This window comes from Plectrocnemia conspersa, unplaced genomic scaffold, assembly GCF_051122295.1.
Source record: "Plectrocnemia conspersa isolate PC_06_02 unplaced genomic scaffold, ASM5112229v1 ptg000007l, whole genome shotgun sequence".
NCBI classification, from domain to species: domain Eukaryota; kingdom Metazoa; phylum Arthropoda; class Insecta; order Trichoptera; family Polycentropodidae; genus Plectrocnemia; species Plectrocnemia conspersa.
In genome coordinates, this window is record NW_028277171.1 from 2,466,619 (window position 1) to 2,485,838 (window position 19,220).

A 19,220-nucleotide genomic window follows, 5' to 3' on the forward strand; every position below is an offset into this window, starting at 1 on the left:
TGTGTCGACATTAACATATTTGAAGCACAAGAAAGCGGCCAACGTTGAAATCAGTCTTATTGACATAATACTAAATTTAAAAAATCAAAATTTGTCCAAATTAAAAAGTGATCCAAAATTGGTATTTTTTTATACAAAATATTTACTTGTATAATATATCAAAAGTGGAAGGACAAGAAAATAGGACAGTAATCTTTAAAGTTCAACTTTATTTTGCTCCTGATGAAGAATAAAAAACATATTATTATCAATGGAAGAGCAAAATCATCGCAGAACTACTTGATGAAATTCATTAATGAAAATATTCAAGGTGAGTGCCTAATACCGGTATTTAAGATAAATTTTCTAAAAGATATAACGTAATTAATTTCTAATGTTATTTTATACATATTTTGAAATAAATTTTATTTTTATTATTTTTTATTTAATTACTTATTTTTAGATACTTATCTTGAATTAAAAATACATTAGGTATAAATAACGTAATCAGAAATTTTAAACATTTACTCTAAGGAATGTGTAAACTGATTTCCCCGTGAACGTATATATGCGCGTATTCTTCTGGTTTTACGTTTAAAAATATTTTAATGAAATTCTCACGAAACGAAATTAGTCGCTAGTCATAAATTGCAATTTAGCTTTGAAAAGTTTTTGTTACACTTTTTACTTACATTACAAAAATATAAAATATTAATTAAAATTCACCGTACATCGATTTAACACTCTTTTACAGATTACGACAGCTCTGAATACTGAAGCTGTAAACAATTTGAAGTATCGCATTCAATATATAATAACAATTGGCAAAAAAATAGTAATGAAAATAATGTACATAACACATTTAAACTATAACAATATTTCTGCAATAATTCAGCAATACCTCAGGGGGGGGGGCAAAAGTTAACTAGTCAGTGGTCGTTTTTTTATTATTTCCATTTCATACAGATTCATAGTATTTCATAAAATGACATGTATTATTGTCATCTATTGTCAAAAATTTAGGATAATTTACAATTGGGGCTTGCCAAACCTCTTCACTATTTAATGCCTCAGAGAACTAAATTACTATTAGTTTCCATATTTTTTTTCTGATCCTTGGGATTTTACCCAAATAACCAGATGTCCCGATAAACCAGTGGTCCAATTAATCGGAATAGACTGTATAAATTGTTTGTTAATTATCACTACTTCATAATATCATAGACATGCAAATCCGCATACAAGCAGGTTGAATTAGTAAATATGATATTAATAATTTGTTCATAGATTTATATTTAAATAATTTATCTCTAAAAAGAAAGAAGATTTATGTAAACATATACATTTTATAAATCACTATATTATCCTCACACGCCACAGTTGTATTTTAAACATTCTGTTTCTATAAAACACATGCAATTTTTTTTAAATAAAATATAAAAAAAACTTTATTTCATAGTAACATAATACGCATAGAAGATTTAGGATAAGAATAGCGAATACTTTTTCTCATCTCACAAATTTAAATTATCTGTCGGTTCCTCACTGTCGCGAGGTACCGCAGCTAGTATACATAGGTATTATTTATTTAGCACCTCCCCATAAAAAATAATCTATGCACCTTCAAAATAAGTAAGTATGTAAAGAAGACGTTGAGGTATCAACTGACATATTTTCTAGACGGAATGTAAGCAGTGAAAAATTCGTGAATATTGTAAATTTCATGGGGGAAAAAATTACAGCTTGGAGAGCACCAGCAAAGAGTATTAAAATAATTTTAATATTTTTTGACTAGAGCGCTCAACATTTTTAGTATAAAATCTCTGATTCTCCTGTCAAAGATAATGTTTCATCAGTAGCTGTATTAGAATATCATTATATTTATGTGTTAATGTATATTATTTTTTCGTATATTTTACTTGTATTGGATAATTAACTTAAAGGCTGATAATCAGCGAAGAGTAGAAGCATAAATTAATATATAAACTCAATTCCTAAACGCTCACTGGAAGGTCAGTGAATAAGACACTCTGTTGTAAGATATCCGGTTTTTGGAGTGCATGTCCGGTTTACATATGAATATGAAAATAACTATGATATTTTGTGCCATATACTTGCGCTGATAATCTCGCGTAACCGTCGAAAAAAGAAAGGAATATATCCTGATCGTAAAACGATGCGTTAAGGTTCTCGCGCCAAATTCGAACTCCGCTTCGTCCGCCCTTCGGCACCGACAGCGACAGTCATTTTCGAATAGAAAGTTCGACGACGACCCAAATCGGCGAACGAAATTTCACGCGGTCGTCTCTCACGCGGTTCGATAGATCGAAACGAAAGTTCACGGTCTCGTTTCGCGGCGTTATCAATGGAATGGAATGGCAACACTGAGCGGCGACGTAATTTCCCCGAGCGGCACACTATTATTACACGCGTCCGATAATAATGTCATTCGTGCACTAGTTTCTAAGCTAATTTGCGCGCATCGATGGACAAACACATCTTAGCACGCAACTCGAGATCGGCGAGTTCCGGTGTTGTCATGTGTAAAAACATCTATGATTTTTAAGCTTAGGAAAATTGTAATTTAATTGAAAAATTGCATTATTACCAAGTCTATCAATTTTTTAATCATCGCCGTTACGCAAATAATAGTTTAAAAGATAAATATATATTTAGTATACGATAACAAATAATCTGTTTCCGCCCCGAATCGTCGCATTGGCTTTGGAGGATTAAAAACGGGAAGGGTGAAGGACTTCCCTTATTTTAAAATACTATATGGGCTTAGAACACGCGTATTAAATTCACTTCTATCAGGATCTTCATACAGAACCAGCACTTCGCTTTCGATTTGGAATAAACGAGAGTTCAGCGGAAGTATCAATAAGCAGCCACTTTCCACTTCCAGCTAAGAAGCCACTAGAGTTTAACCAAATGCTTAAGGTGGCTTGAAATTTTCACCTATAATTTTAATCTAAATTTCAAGTCAATTTAATATTATATTTGAACTTGATGTATATTAAAAAAATGGTCATAGCAAAAGTAACAATAAAAAAATATTCTGAAGAGGCCCATTTAATAAATTTGGTTTGAAATATTTAATTTAAAAAAGTGTACAATAACAATTGTTATATAAATTAATCTGCTCAATATAAAAGGGTAAGAGTAAAACGCATCCTAGAGCTAAATTCCAAACTATAGGTCGCATATTTATGCGTAGCAATATTATAACTTTCCATCGCGTACGTGATTTACTGACGCAATTAGTATGTGCTGCACACTATTCCCTTTGCTGCAATATTTAATTACACATTTGCCATAACACTTGTCGGATCTTTATCTGTGCGAGTCCGTGACTATGCGACCGAGTGCAAAAGGTTGGACGAATAAAAAATCGCTACACAATGAGTTGCTACATAGCGGTCGTTTTGGTACAACAAATAATAGTCGATTAAAAGCTAAAAACGTGTGTTTAATGATCGGCGATGTGTAATGGAGGTTGCAGCATTGTGTTTTTTCTCTTGTAAAAAACGGTAATTTCGCAAAACAATCGATTATGGTACTCTCATGCTGGAAACGTTTTGAAAAACATGACAATTTTACAACGAAACGGTTGTAAATTGTACATTGCTTTCGAAACCAAAAGGAAGTCGTTCAATTTTTTTATATAATATCTTATAAAAAATATCCATTGAAGGTCAGATTTTTTTTATGTTTAATAAAACGATTAAGATTAGGTACAATAAAAACCGTTTTTGGAAATGCATAATTACATGTTAAGATAGTTACATTTTCAGTAGAAAATTATATGTTATAATTGGAAAGTATAAATCTACATGATTTACTGCAACCAGCGGTGTGCCACATGGATATCAACTAGTTTCTGTTTTATTTAATTTACATATCGTCTGCATAATGCAAATGACATATTGATTGCTTATATTATTGATTCAATTTTAGTGGCAATAACAAAATATTCATTGTCAATCATTAGGAAATATGCAATATAATTTTAATATATACAAATCACATTCTTCTTTTTTAAATCGCTTCCTTACTTTTGAGGAGCGTAACTGTATATATCATTAGTTTCAAGTTAAACATATCAATTTGTAGGAACCACCGGATCATGTAGAAAAAAAGATACGCGTTAAAAACGCAATAAATCAAAATGCTATTACTCATTACATGTCCTTTTGTAATGATGACAGATCTCTAAATAGATCGATTACAAAAGAAGTACAGTGGAAGCTCGTTTAACGAGCATAATTCGTTTCAGAATCCTATTTGTAAAGTGAATCAATGTAAAATATGATAATGCCTAGCTGGCGGTGTAGTTTTACAGCTAGCTAACCGATTACAGCTAAATATCTTACGCTCACAGGAACGGTTTTGCAACGATCCGGCACTTCTCAGTATTCTCATCGTCACTTGCTATGCGAAACGATGCTCGTTAAGCAAGGTTTTACTGTATTGAAAAATGGTGCCAGATGGAATGTGAGATGACAAGTGCAGTGTTGCCAAATCTATACCTATTCAAATTCCAATGGTTAGGCAAAAAAATATTGTAATATAAACTGAAAAAACTACAATTAAAATAAACCTTTTATTTTGATTAAAATAGCACACATCATCACTCACATTCTAAATTTGCTTCCATCAGAAATGTATCTCAAGAAATTTACTCTTGAATGGCACATAAGACTTCATCTGAGCTTCAACTGAAACATTATAAAGAAGGAAGCAACTGCTTCCCTCTTCACGTAAGGCCTGACGCAGCTGCGAAACGCAGACAATGCTACGATAACATCACAAATTATACCTGACTAAAACATTGTTTCACTTTTTATAATAATATTTTTTAACAAAAAGCTTTGCTGTCAATAAAAATATATGCGTAACCATAGGTCAAGATAAATGTATGTTTAGTTTTATATATATATATATTTTTAAATATAATACTATGAAGACGATTATATGAAAATTTAAAATATATTCACATATATACATATATGTATATAATTAGTTTAAGATATTCGTAAAATAATCAGAATTTTATATGTATCATTAAAATGATAATATATATTTTTTATTTTATTTTTTTGTATCAAGAGCTAATCTGTTTTTTTTAATTATTTAAAACAATGCGATTATTTGGAGTTTTGCATATTTTTCTTATTAACAACATATTAAATTATTAACATGCTTAAAAACGCTAGAAAAATTATAAGTAAATAAGTCATGAAATCATTGTCAATGTTATGAATCATGCTAATAAAGTAATGTTTAAGATGATAACTTATTATAATACTCTTATAACATATTGTTATAATAAGTATTTATTAATAAAATATTTTTTGAAGTAGAGATAATTTAAGGATAGACAGTTATAAGAAAACGGGTAAGGCTCAACGGGTATGACCAAATTAAAGAAGGAGAAATGCCACCACCTTCTCCCCTTCCCCCAAATAATATTCCCGGCCATAACACATTATTTGCGTTGTGGATTAAAATTTTTTTTAAATATTTTCCTCTAACATTGCAAAATAACTGCTAAATGGAACGCCAACGGTCTATCGCAACACACACAAGAAATATTTTTTTTCTCGAATAACACATAATAAACATCTTGCTGGTCTCCGAAACTCATTTTACGGAAAAATTACCTAAATACTGCGTTTATACCACGAGAAATCACAGACGAAACTGCACACGGAGGCACAGTAATAATAATTCAAAACAATATTTAACATTACGAAGAACAAAAAACTCAGAAAGAATAGATTTAGGCAACTAACAGCTTTTCCAAGAGGAAACAAAAGTTGGCCAGTCAGTGGTCGTTTTTTTAGGTTTTCTATTTCATTAAAATTCGTAATATTTCATTAAATGACACGCAATTTTCTGGCCAAATTCTAGGAGAGGAGGCAAATGCCCCCACCTGTCACCCTCAAATAACGTCTCTGCTAAAGAGTTTCTTAAAGATAACCTAAAAGATCTGGAATCGCTGTGAATGTGGTCGGTCGACAATCAACTAAGTGTCACTTGTTACATTTTCTAGATCCCCATGGCTCCATTGTCTAGAATATAGGTGGAAAAAAATACTCCTTGTTTTTAGGGATATATGTATTTGCTTACTAGTGTATCTTTGCGATGAGCGTTGGAATACAACTCATTACGTACATGTTGACAATCCATAAAATCGGTGACTTTCGGTTACCACCAAAATATCAGCGTGCGGCCAAAATATCAGCGTTTGAGAACGCTTCTTTTGCACGAGCCATACGAGCTTGCCAAACACAAATATGTTATAGGTGGTAGTTGTGAGGAGCTGGAAAAATGTATGCGGAATGCATATATTTTAAGTGTGCATCATAACTGTATTTTTAATTATTTTTAAACGCTTAATTGTATAGTGCTCATTTTGACCTGTCATGTGATGATGGCCAGACTTGCAATAAAAAAATAAAAATAAAGATACTCACTGTTGGCGCAGCTTTTGGGGTCTGGGAGGGCTAATCTCCTTTGGGCCGACACTGCGACCACCGCCACCACTAAAAATAATAACAGGTGCCTCAGCGTCATCTGAAACAGAACAAAAAGTGAAATTCGATTAATAGTTCATTGCACTTTAAACGGTCATATTATTCGTGACAGTGTCGTCTCTTCGAGGAAGTAAGAGTGTTTTGTTAAGTAAATAATGGCAACAGCACGACGGAGAGAGCTTTCATTGCAGTTTCCGCGTTTCGAACACAATCAGCGAATAATTGTGTTGCTTCTTTATTAAACGTAAATTATATTGTACAGGTACAGTGTGAGAATCGATTGCCTTCCGTGAGATAAAATCAATATGTAAAATGTGTAAATAATGAAGATCTCCGCGCTCTAGATACAATAGAATACTAGTTTGTTCAACTTAGGATCTCTGAGTAAACAATGGATACACTCGATAATACTTATTATTATATAAATTTATTGCTGTAATATTTAATAATAATTTCAATCCAAATATAATACATATGATCTACTGCATGAAATACTATTTACAGAAGACTCCAAGATCTGTTTTATTGCTTCACGTGATGACAATTTGCATTGCCTTCGCCATGATAATATGTAAGTAATGTGTCAAAAATATTTTTAAGAGACTAATGCTTTTCTTACTCTCATAATATTACGAGCATACAAAACATCTATACATACAGGCATGTTTAAGTGTTATTGATCATGTTGAAGTACAATAATTAAAACTCGTTTATGAGAAATGTCTACAGCGAAGAATAAATGCACAGAAGCGACGAAAGGTTATTTTAATAAAAATAAACCTTCACGATAAATAAACTCCCATTATCTAACTATGAGATATATAAGTGAGTATATTATGTATTTTTTATGCTTTGCCAATTTAGGTTGTATATAGATTCACATTCACCGCATTATGTATGTTGTATTACTTTTATTATACTACTTTGTTTTCAATTTGGCAGTGTGAAGTTGAATAAACGCTAGAAAGTCACCCGACAAAATTGCAACAACGACACATGTGTAGACACAAAAGAGCACAAAAAAACATAGCGATTTTCATTTTAACACGTAGCTTTGTTCGATAACGAGTGTTTGGAAGTTTTACAACGGAAACAAATCGATATTTAACACTTGTGTTTTTCCGCTTTCAAAAAATTAAAAGAAAGTACCGCCATAACTTTGCCGCGATGAGGTCACGAAGATCCTTAATTATTCCGTTATCAATTCATAAAATTCAATTCGATTTCTAATATGTGGGTACGATCGTTTCATTCATATGAGATTTTTGGATGTACCATATAAAAAAAGATTTACACCGAAAAGAAAGTAATCGGCGATGGATTTATTGCATTTTTCAACGTCGAGTGATTTGATACCAGTTTTTTGTTCGGATTAGGGCATAGGTTGTCAAACTTTTTTATTCCATTATTCCACAATAAAAAACTAAGATTTAATATTATTATAATATATGCATAAAATATCTTTTTCTAATCACCATGTACAATATTTTTATTTATTTGCAAAATATATTTGTATATACATAGATATATATAAAAATATTTTTACACATTTTGAGAATCTTTTTTTTATGTATAGTCACTACCTTAAATAAGTAAAAATGTAATACACATTTTTTAAGATAGTAGGTATTTTATTCTATGTAGTTAAAACGAAAGGTAGATATTTGTTCCTAACACATATTGACTTACTTCTATATTTTGGAACTCTCTCTACTAATCAAATATGTTTGTCAATACTTGACCTTTATTTCCTTGAAATAGTATTTTCATTGCCAAGTGTATACTATTAATAAATTTAAATAATATTTTTTCATTCAAAATATCAAGCTTTTAATATATATCTTATTTTTGAATTATTACTTATTCAATTATTTTATTTTATTTTACAATACATATGTATTATATCGATGTCCTAGTATTCCATATATTTCACAGACAAACCTACGAAAACACTTATATATTTTAGATATAAAAATATACCCACTAAAAATATAAATAATAAATTATGCATTTACGTATCATTGTAAATAACTATTCAAAAATAAATAAATAAAAATATTTATGCATTACTACGTCACACGTATCCGCAAAAAATACAGTCACTAATGACTGAAAGACCAAAGTTCAAATCCCATTTGGAATATGAGATTTTCGTTTATGAAAGATTGAAATAAATGATTATAATATAATTATAATTCTGGTCAATTATCTCATATTAATTTAAATAAATATATGTATGTATATGCTGAAGAAACTTTGAGCGGTATCGCCGTACATGTACGACGGTCAATATTTCACTGTTTTGATGTACCCCAGATAGCTATATATTTACGTATATAACTGTAGAAATAATAAATAAAAAACATTATATTAATATACTATTTTTTTATAAATTAAATGATATAAAAAAATTCACTAAAACCGAAAAATATATAAAATATATATTAAATAAATTTAATAAGAAATTTAATATTAAAATAAATTATTAAAACACACTAATACAAAAAAGTAATAAATTAAATTAAAGCAATTAAACGTTGAGAAACACTGTTTTTTATAATTTACTATAAATAAATAACAACAAAAATAATTATGGAAAAATACGTAAAATTAACTCATTCTCAGGTGTATACTAACAAATTAACAAATGTGTTTAAATTTACTCACAACTCAAATGGTTAATCTAAGTTTAGTAATATTAATAGTATTAGTTTATACTAGTATCATACAATATTTTTTTATTATTAAACATAAATAAGTATGCATCATTATGGTACACCAGTGGTAATACCAGAAATACCTGAAGTTCGAATCCCATTTATAAAGTAGGAATTGCCATACTGTTAATTCATTCTATCACCTATTTTAGAGCAAGAACACTACTTAAATTTGATTATAAAATGGATAACAATGTGCTTTATCGTACAGAGTATCGTACCTGATTTGGGCCTAGCCACGCAATACCGGTAATACCGGTATTGTGGCAAAAATCGACCTTCGATACAACCGGTATTACAAAATGTAATACCGATAGTACCGAAACATATTTTTTTCTTAAACCTAGAGATTTAGCAGCGGTCGATCAAAGACTTATTGTTCTAAAAGATGAAAGATTTGGCGCCCGTATTTTCAAAAATATTTTTACAACAATATAGTAAATTAATAAAAGTGAAGAAATAAATGAGTCAAAAAGGTTTTTGTATACAATTTTTTATTGATTTTTATTAGTACTCGTAGACAACACAATAAAGAATCAGCGTTTGAAGTATTTTTAGAAGTACCTGAATGTGAGGAAGATTGTTCAAAAGCTTCTTATTGTTTGAAACACTTAGTCACAATTGCTCATAAATTTGAACTGATTGTTTATTATATTTTCAAAAAAATATGAAAACGACAATTGTTACTACATCTTAATTCAACATATTCAAAGAAAATGTTTCGACTTTTGTAACATGTACAAAAATTCAATAGCTTAACAATAAAGTGAAGCATTTTTTTCGGTATTTTTTTATTACCAATTATTAAAAAAATATTTTCAATACCGGTAGTATCGGTAATACCGGTATTCTATAAGTAAATCCATTATATAAGTAAATTACTTTTTAATGGTCTGAAAAGCATAACTTAAGTGTCGATGATTAGTCCACATCCAATTATTATTTTAAAATCTATAAAATAAGCCGTTAACTTCTACTGTTTCACAATTATATTTTTTAAGCAAATCAGTTAATCCTTCCGGCGATATGTATAATTATTATTATATACTCATAATACCGATCAGTTATCAAAGAAAAGTTTTTCCTAGATCTTCCTAACCTCGCGGATGAATAGAGAAATAATTAAAATTAAATTGAGTTAGGTCCTTCATGATAAAATCTAATGTTTGTAAGCTGTAATAATCTATACTATAAAACGCGTGTCTATTTGTTTGTCTGTCTGTCACAACTCCTCTCAAACAGCTAATAGTAGCGACATGGCATTTTCACATGTCATTATAGCTGCCATTTTTAAGGCAACTGTGATATTCTTTTGTTAAGTTGACAGTTGAGCTGAACAGCAACGCGCTGACGTGCTATACTGCAAAAAGTGGCAATAAAACCGCTGAAGAAACTGAACAACGACGTGCTACTGTAATTCGTAAAGACATAACACCAAAAATATTGTATATATAAATCTGTAATTTCAGGATAAATAAAATAATTATATCAAATAAAGAATAAGGTTGAATCTATCTTGGGCTAAGCCTGGTAATATAGATATTAATTTATAATTAATGACTATTAATTAATAATAATTAATGACACTACTTAATTAGTAGTACTTGACTGTGTACTCCGTAGTAATTTATTGAATATTTACTATAAATAAATAATTTAATATAACCATAAAACTATTTTTTAGAACAAAAATATATACTGCAATACTGAATATGATTAAAAAAAACGTTACTTCCACTTTAAATATCCATATTTTATTTTAGAGGTAACAATAAATTAAATTAAATAAATTTACTATATTTAAAAAATAGGATACCATTATTAAAAAAAATACAAATTCTAGATAAATAGCATGAGTCAGATATTATAATTTTAGAGGAGAGTGAAAGCATACTAATTACACTCACTTGTGTTATCTTATCTTTATGGCATAAAAACGTGCAAATAGCAAACGATAATTCCTTCGAAAACAGTATTTTTCTTTGGCAAACATTTTCTTCGACGATCGACTTTCCTTATTACAATATTTTTTTTTATATAGATATAGGAATAGAAATCGACACTGTATAAGCGATATATATTTTAATAAATAGTCGGATTCAATTTATATTTTATTTTTAGCGAGTGTCCAAAAAACTAAAAAAAATTTAACGACGACCCCGGGGCAAGCGTGACGCTACCTGTTGAAAAATGTATATTTATATCCACTTTCTCCTCACGAGCCGCACCTGACAATAACGTATCGGGTCAAACTGACAAACGTTGAAATAGTGCGTTGGTATTTGGTGCACGCGCAGAGGAGATAAACATCATCACACAGGGCGTTCGATATTTAATCGCGCCGTTTATTTTTTTTTTCCGGTGCGATAATTATTATTTTATTTTAATTATCTACCATTAAACGGGTCGCTGCACGCACGCAGTACAATTTATATTTGTGATGTATGATAGAAAACAATGTGTGAGATATTCTCACGCGCTTGCATTTGGGGTATGAAGAATTTTTAATGTTCTTAATTGCTGTTCAGATTGAAGTACGATAATTTATGGACACTTGGAGTCTTGTTTACAGTCAACGAAAAATGTTGTTTTTTTATTGATACAATACCAGTTTGATTTACATTATTGTGATGCACGTGAGGCAGAAAAAAATCCGTTATAAGTTTTTACAATATATTTTTTGCATATTACATAACATGTAAAAAATACATTAAATTCATAGAGATAAGCTCAGGTCAATGTTCTGATAGTGGAAAATCTAGTTTTTTAATTAAGATTATAAAAAAGTGTATTGTGATATTGTGATAATTTATTTTTAATTAAACTGTTATGCGATTCCATGAGCTTGTGATGATACGTTTAAAAGTCCCATTCATTCTTTATTTATGTATGTATTATACATACACAAGATTCATTAAGAATATAAAAGCAATAAATGATATATTTGTATTGGGACAGAGATCCGGTTGGAAAAATCAATTGAAGTGCATCATCTCAGGTGTAAATTTCTCACTGCGTGGCCTAATTATTTAATTGCCTTCAAATAAATAATCAGAAACCATGAGAAAATAATTGTTTCATTTTTTCACTGTTAAACAATCTGATAGCACAGTTAAAAATTTAATTAAAATTAAATATATTTTTTTTCTAATTTACTAGATAGTTTTTTATGAAAAAACATTATATTTATCAATTCATTTATACTACTTTGGCAAATATGTATAAAAATGCGTAGTATTAGAAGAACTTGTATATATATATTATATAATACATATATTATAATAAATATTTTTGCTTAAAAACGGTTTTAAAATTATTATTTTTTTGTTCAGAAAAAAATATCAAATGCGTTAATAATATAAAACATCACATTCTTCTGTTTTTTTATAAAATACAACAAGATAATTTTTGTTTATCATATATATTTACATATAATATGCTATTCTTTATGAATTAAAATAGCTCATTATGAGATATTTTTACACCTATGTACGACTTCACTCGGTTAAAATTAATCATCACGATTTTAACCGTGAGATTAGGGAAGTCTAGAAAAACCTATCTGTGATGATCGATTGGAATTAAAAAGACATGATACAGACACTATCGAAATAAAAAAAAAAGATCAAGGCTCACATGGGATTCGAAACCTGGTCTCTCATGATGATCTAACAATAGCAGTTACTAAGTTTAAAAAAAAAATTACATACATATGCATTAAGAATAAATTATTATTTGCATGTAGAATATAACATATAAATAATTGATACTAGTTTTATGCACTTTAGAGATTTTTTAATGGTTAGCAAACTAGGTAATAAATAAAGATAAAATAAAATTAACATGGAATTAATGTCCGATTAAAATATCTATAAATTCCAAAAAAACGATAATAATAAGTTTCATATTCTTTCTCCATATTTTACTATGCTAATCGACAATATGTATATGTCTAATATTTTAATACCGAATATATTCACTCGTTTTTGAACTAAGCTTTCCCTATTTGTATTTTTTTCCCTAAAACACTAAAAGACGTCCAACTTTTTGTGTATAAAATAACACAGGCAATATTTTTTTTGATGTATTATTATTTAAAGACCAATTGTGCCTTATTTTGATATGAAAAATTACCTTATTATATATTATAATTTAGAAACAACCATGGCCATAACATAAAAAAACACTTTGTAATGGCGGAAATTCCACAAATTAAAATTGTGCAGCTGTGGACTTTATTGAGGGTCTTTTTATATTTATAAGTCTATCTAAAATTATTTATTACAATAATATTTTTTTGAGCATACCAAGTTGTGATCATGTATGTTTAATTAATACAATTATTTATTTATTAAACGTTTCGATCATGCTTCACGTTTAAGCATTAATTTATTTATTGTTTCGTCATACTACGATTATTTGAGTATTGAACAACAGGAAACAATCAATTAATGTTCGGAACACGCTCCGTGAAGCTTTTGTTGACTTAGCATGACGATTACGATTCGTTAAATTCGTTAAAACTTGTCAAGGAAAAATTTGAGGAGGGTAAGAATAAAAAGATAGAAAGTGGAAATAACTGTTTGTTCTGGTCCGTGAAAGCAGCAGCGGTCAACGGAGGAAATTCGCTTTTTTTCATCCTAAAGACGAAAACGACAGTGGGTCATCGGCATGTCAAACGCATAATTAATTTATGAAAGTCCAACTCTCAATTTCTTCCTCTTGGATTATTTGATGAAGAGGTGCGATAGTGCTATGAATAGAAAAATGAAAGCTTTGATTAATTAAGCGATAAAAATATCGAGAAACTTAATCTTCGCACGTCGTGCTATAATACAAAAGGAATGCTCTTCTGCACTTTGATTTTCAATGTGTTATATCTGATGTTTTCATCATATATTTTTCGACTAATATAAAAAATAGTTAAATATACCGCTGCTCCTTATTATACTAAGAAGTGACAAAAGCAGATCTAAGATTAAAAATACGCCATTAAAAACCAGTCCACTTGACATTTACTGATCATTAACGGTTAAAATCAACAATTTATAGTAGAAATATGGACTCTCATCAGATAAATGATCTATTCATTTTAGATACATACAAAATATGATATGATAAAGTAATATAAATGAAATCAGAAGACAGAAGACAGTCAGTCATATGCCTAAAAATCCTGAAGCTAAGGTTATTAAAGACACTTCCTGGACATTTTAAATAAAGAAGAATCACACAGTAATGAGATGTAAAAGCTGTAATGAAGAGAAATTTCTCGTGTAGATTTTATTATGGTTCATTGAGTATAAGGTTTTGTTTTTTTATATTTTAAAAGTAGGCAAATAATATAGTGAAAACTACAACTTGATGTGCTCAAAAATGTTTCTATAATATAATAAATTAATTTATTCATATTGATTTAAAAAAATATAATTAATTCAATACCAGCAGTTAAAAAAGTCCACAGCTGCATAATATTAATAAGTAAATATGAGCAATTTCTGTAATTACGAAAATTAAAAAGTGTTTTTTAATTATTTTGTCTACAAAAAATATTCATTTAGATGCTGTGTATGTGTGATTTATTGTGTTTCGCAATCTTTCTGCCATTTAATTTAATAAAATATACTTTTTATAGACTTTTCTACAATAAATTATAGTCTGAATTTCGGGAAGAATTTGATTTTTTTTTATATTATTTTAAATACAAAGCTATAATAAAAAATAAATATTGCTTTAATAAATTACTTATAATAAAAATATAGTTAATTTAATACGAGCCATTGAAAAAGACCACAACTGCATAATATTAATATGTACATATGTGTTTTTAGTATTATTTTGTATGCTACTATGGCATGAAGATGAGAAGATAAATTTCGCTAAAAAGATAATTTTAAATACTGCTGTAATACATCGGGGGGGGGGGGGGGATTGACTACCTGCGTTGTTTAAATACTTAGTATTTTTACGTCTTTGGTTTTTATAGTTTGTAATAGAAATTAAAATGTCAAAATGTGAAGGAATAGTTAAATAAAAATTGGAATAACGAATATTTAAAAACAGGCAAATGATATTATAGTAAAAACCACACATTATGCTCAAAAATATTGCTATAATATATAAATTTGTCCGTATTAACTTTAAAAATATAGTTAATTCAATACCAGCCATCGGAAAAGTCCACAACAATTTCTGGAATTTCCGCAATTAAAAATTATTTTAAAAAAAATCAAAATATGGACAATTAGTTAAATAAATATTGGAAAAACGAATATTTTAAAAACAGGCAAATGTATTTGGTATTAGAATTTGAGTCTCTAGTTATCAGTTTTGTTCAAATTAATAAAAAAATTATATTATATAATTTTTTTTACAACAATATCTACATTTTTAATGCATTGAATACTGAATACACACATACGCTAAACTGCGTATTTAATGTGATTTATTTATTTAGTTTTTAGATAAAAATATCACTAATAATTATATTAACTATAATAAAAATCAATATCGTCTTTGTGTCTTGCAATAATAAGCTCATTTTTTATTACTTTCATCTCATCACCATATTTCGGCCCGCTAACGCACATTCATAGAACCCTAACCTATCTTCAATACTCTCCGAATTAATACCGCTAATAAATATATGAGATATATCAAAATTAAAGCACATAAAACCTTTTAAAAATGTCGGTTAAATTCGTTAGCAAGCCCCATCTTTGTTTCAAAATGGCGGCCATTTTAGAAATTTAACTTTGGTAAAAAAAAGTTCAAAAATATAAATTAAAATAAAATATATTTTTCTCATTTTTACTTATTAATTTGGTTTTTAAAGACACGATAGTATCATATTACAGCTAAGTTTATTAGCTACACTGATCTGGTATATTTTTTCAAGCCTACGGTTATTTAAAACATCTAATAATTCAATAAAAAACGTTTCAGAAACATTTTAAAATATAAATAAAAATAAAATAAAAATATTTTTGCTAAGAAAATCTACCTGGTTTGCTTCGCGCTATTGACTAGTTTATAACCTGATAAAATCAGTTTATGATTGTTTTGGTTTGCAGCTTTCGATCCACTGATCGATCGATCCATTAATGTGCTAATTTTCCGTTTCGGACGATTACTCTCGAGAGTGACAAGAACCAGAAATATCGCCGGGAAACAATCGAGACGGTAAAAGTTATAGGATTGATACGTTTAGAACCGGTCAGTCCTTGGCGTTTTCTTTCGCGGGTTCGTTTCTCTGCGATCCGAACTGTTCTGACCCAGATCCGGACCAGCCGTGGAACATCCGCACCAGAAGTCTTCTTGCCCGAGAAACTCAACCGACTTGTGCAGCGGAATGTCCGCATACCAAGCTGCTGTGCGAAATCGAACTGTTGCAAATAATATAAGAAAAAAAACAAACACAACATGCATCAATTTCGCACCTCTATGGAACGTAAAAAACGAGTGGGTTGGCGTGCTAAACGTTACCGAGACCATAAATCTGCCTCTGATTGATGGACGGAGAATTGGACCATTTGATGAAAGATCCGGTGTTTTGTTCGAGCGTGATTAAGCGACGAGTCACTTTATTGATAACCATGTATGGAAACACCAACACTATTTCATAATTTTCTTTTCAAAATTCTAATCGTCATTATCTGATAACAAAAGCATATACTGGCTTTTTTCAAGATTCTATTATTCAAGTATTTAGTCACATTCTGTATTCAGGTATAACCGGATACTGGATTTTACCATTGAGGTGTAAGACTACCAAAATACGTGTATTGTCGCCGATGCTTAATTTGTATTCAATAAAGCGCCTTAGTTGGTGAGATCATAAATAATATTCCACGAAGTGAAAAAGATCTGTGCGATGCCAAATATTTCATGGACTTAAATATGTAAGAAACAAATGGTCCACATTAATTATATGTATATAATATATACATATATGCATAATAGTATAAAGTTGGCAAAGCATGAAATAATAATACTATTATTACATATTAAAACTGATAAATCTAAATTGATCACCATTACTCGCCTCACCTCAAACGTTATTAGACCATAATAAAGAAAACGGGCAAGCCCTGTGCCAGAGAACATTGTGGGCCGAATTGAATATTCTTAAAATATTTAATTCACGAAGCTCTGCATTTTTCTATGGTGCATTATATTACCTACTTTTTATGACTAATATCTAAAGATAAAATTACATTTATTTATATTTTATTATTACAGTCTAAGCTGACAAAAACGCGATTCTAACGATCGTTCACACTAAGACGTCAAACAGGGACGTCATTTCAGATTTTTACAAGGAGCGGCAAAAGTTGGGTAATCAGTAGTCGTTTTTTTAATATTCATTAAATGACATGCAATTTTCTGGTCAAATTTAATTTAGTTTATAATCCACGCCAAAAGCAATAAAATCAGCAGTGAAACATTATGCGTTCGTATTAAGACTTTTTATTTCAATATTATGATTTATAATAAGTAAATATTAAATATAGCATAAGAGAGCTCAAATAAACATGAAAATAATGTATATAACACATTTAAACTATAAAAAAATATTTCTGCAAGAATTCATCAATAAGGGGAGGATTACAATTTGATTAGAATTCACGTCAAAAGCAATAAATTGGCGCCGTCACCTTACGGCATATAATTAGGAAGAAATAAATGAAGTATATAAAGCAAATTTTGAGCAATAAGAGAGCGCAAAAAATAATTATCCTTTTTCAGAAGTCAAAAATACACGTCAAAAGTAAAAAATCGTGCCGTCACCGTGGTTGTAAGTATACTCGGAAATCTAGCGTTCATACTACGACTTTTAATAATAATATTACAAATTAAATGTAGAACATATTAACCAAATTTTGAGCAATAAGAGAGCGCAAAAAATTATTCCTTCTCAGAAGTAAAAACTCCACGTCAAAAGCTAAAAAATCGTGCCGTCGCCGTGGCAGTGGAAACACTTGGTTACAAAAAAATATTACAAATTGAATATAGAACATCTAAACCAAATTTTGACCAATAGGAGAGCGCAAAAAACAATTATCCCTTCTCAGAAGTCAAAAATCCACGTCAAAAGCAATAAAATCGTGCCGACGCCGTCGCAGTGGGAACGCTCGTTGCCGAGCGTTCCCACTGCGACGGCGCCAACACGATTTTATTGCTTTTGACGTGAATTTTTGACTTCAGAGAAGTGATAATTGTTTTTGCGCCCTCCTATTGACCAAAATTCGGTTTGAATATATTTTAACCAATACTCTCCTATCAGAAGTTCGTAATAATATCTATAAAAATAGCCATCCTATTTTTAAAATAGTGTAATATCAAAGTGCAGACTAAGTTTATTAGTTAATTTATTTTTCTATATTGTTTCAAAATAGCGACTATTAAAAAAAAACGTAACTTCGGTAAAATATTTAAAAATAAAAAATCAAAATATTTTAACAATTAAAAAATTAATGTTTAAAAAATCTTATAAAAATGAAATAAAAATAAAAAATATAATAAAAGTTTTTTTACACACTTTTATAGTTTCTGGACTTGTCTACAGAATTTTATCTATAATATATTATAACAAGACCATATATTCTCAAAGTTAATTGACTCATCGCTTATTTTTCAATGACAAAAAAAACGGCTAACTTTATTAGGAAGTTTGATCCGCCGTTATATTTTAAAATAGAGGCTTTGAATAAAAAATAAAAAATCGTTACTTCAGTAAAAAAATATTTAAAAGTGAAAATTATGTTTAAAGAAAAATTAAGAAATCTACGTTTAAAAAATCGTAGAAAAAAAGTAAAGATAAAAATAAAATAAAAGTTTTTAGCCACATGTTTATTTATAGCTTCTCGACTTGTGTGCGGAATTTTAGCTCTCGATTTGTTTTGCGGTTCACATTCTAAATTTTAAGAGCAGCATAGATTCTCAAACTTATTGACTCATCGCCCACTTTTCAATCACAATT

At 29.2% G+C, this 19,220-nt stretch overlaps 1 protein-coding gene across 1 annotated transcript in view; it reads right to left on the reverse strand.

Moving 5' to 3' along the window:
• The window catches only part of LOC148233649 (uncharacterized), a 38,332-nt gene that overhangs the window by 4,602 nt on the left and 14,510 nt on the right, over window positions 1-19,220 (reverse strand). Inside the window, exon 2 of the mRNA XM_088188555.1 lies at window positions 6,462-6,561. Within this exon, the coding sequence (XP_088044681.1) occupies window positions 6,462-6,561 (100 nt within the window). The remainder of the gene's footprint in view (window positions 1-6,461; window positions 6,562-19,220) is intronic.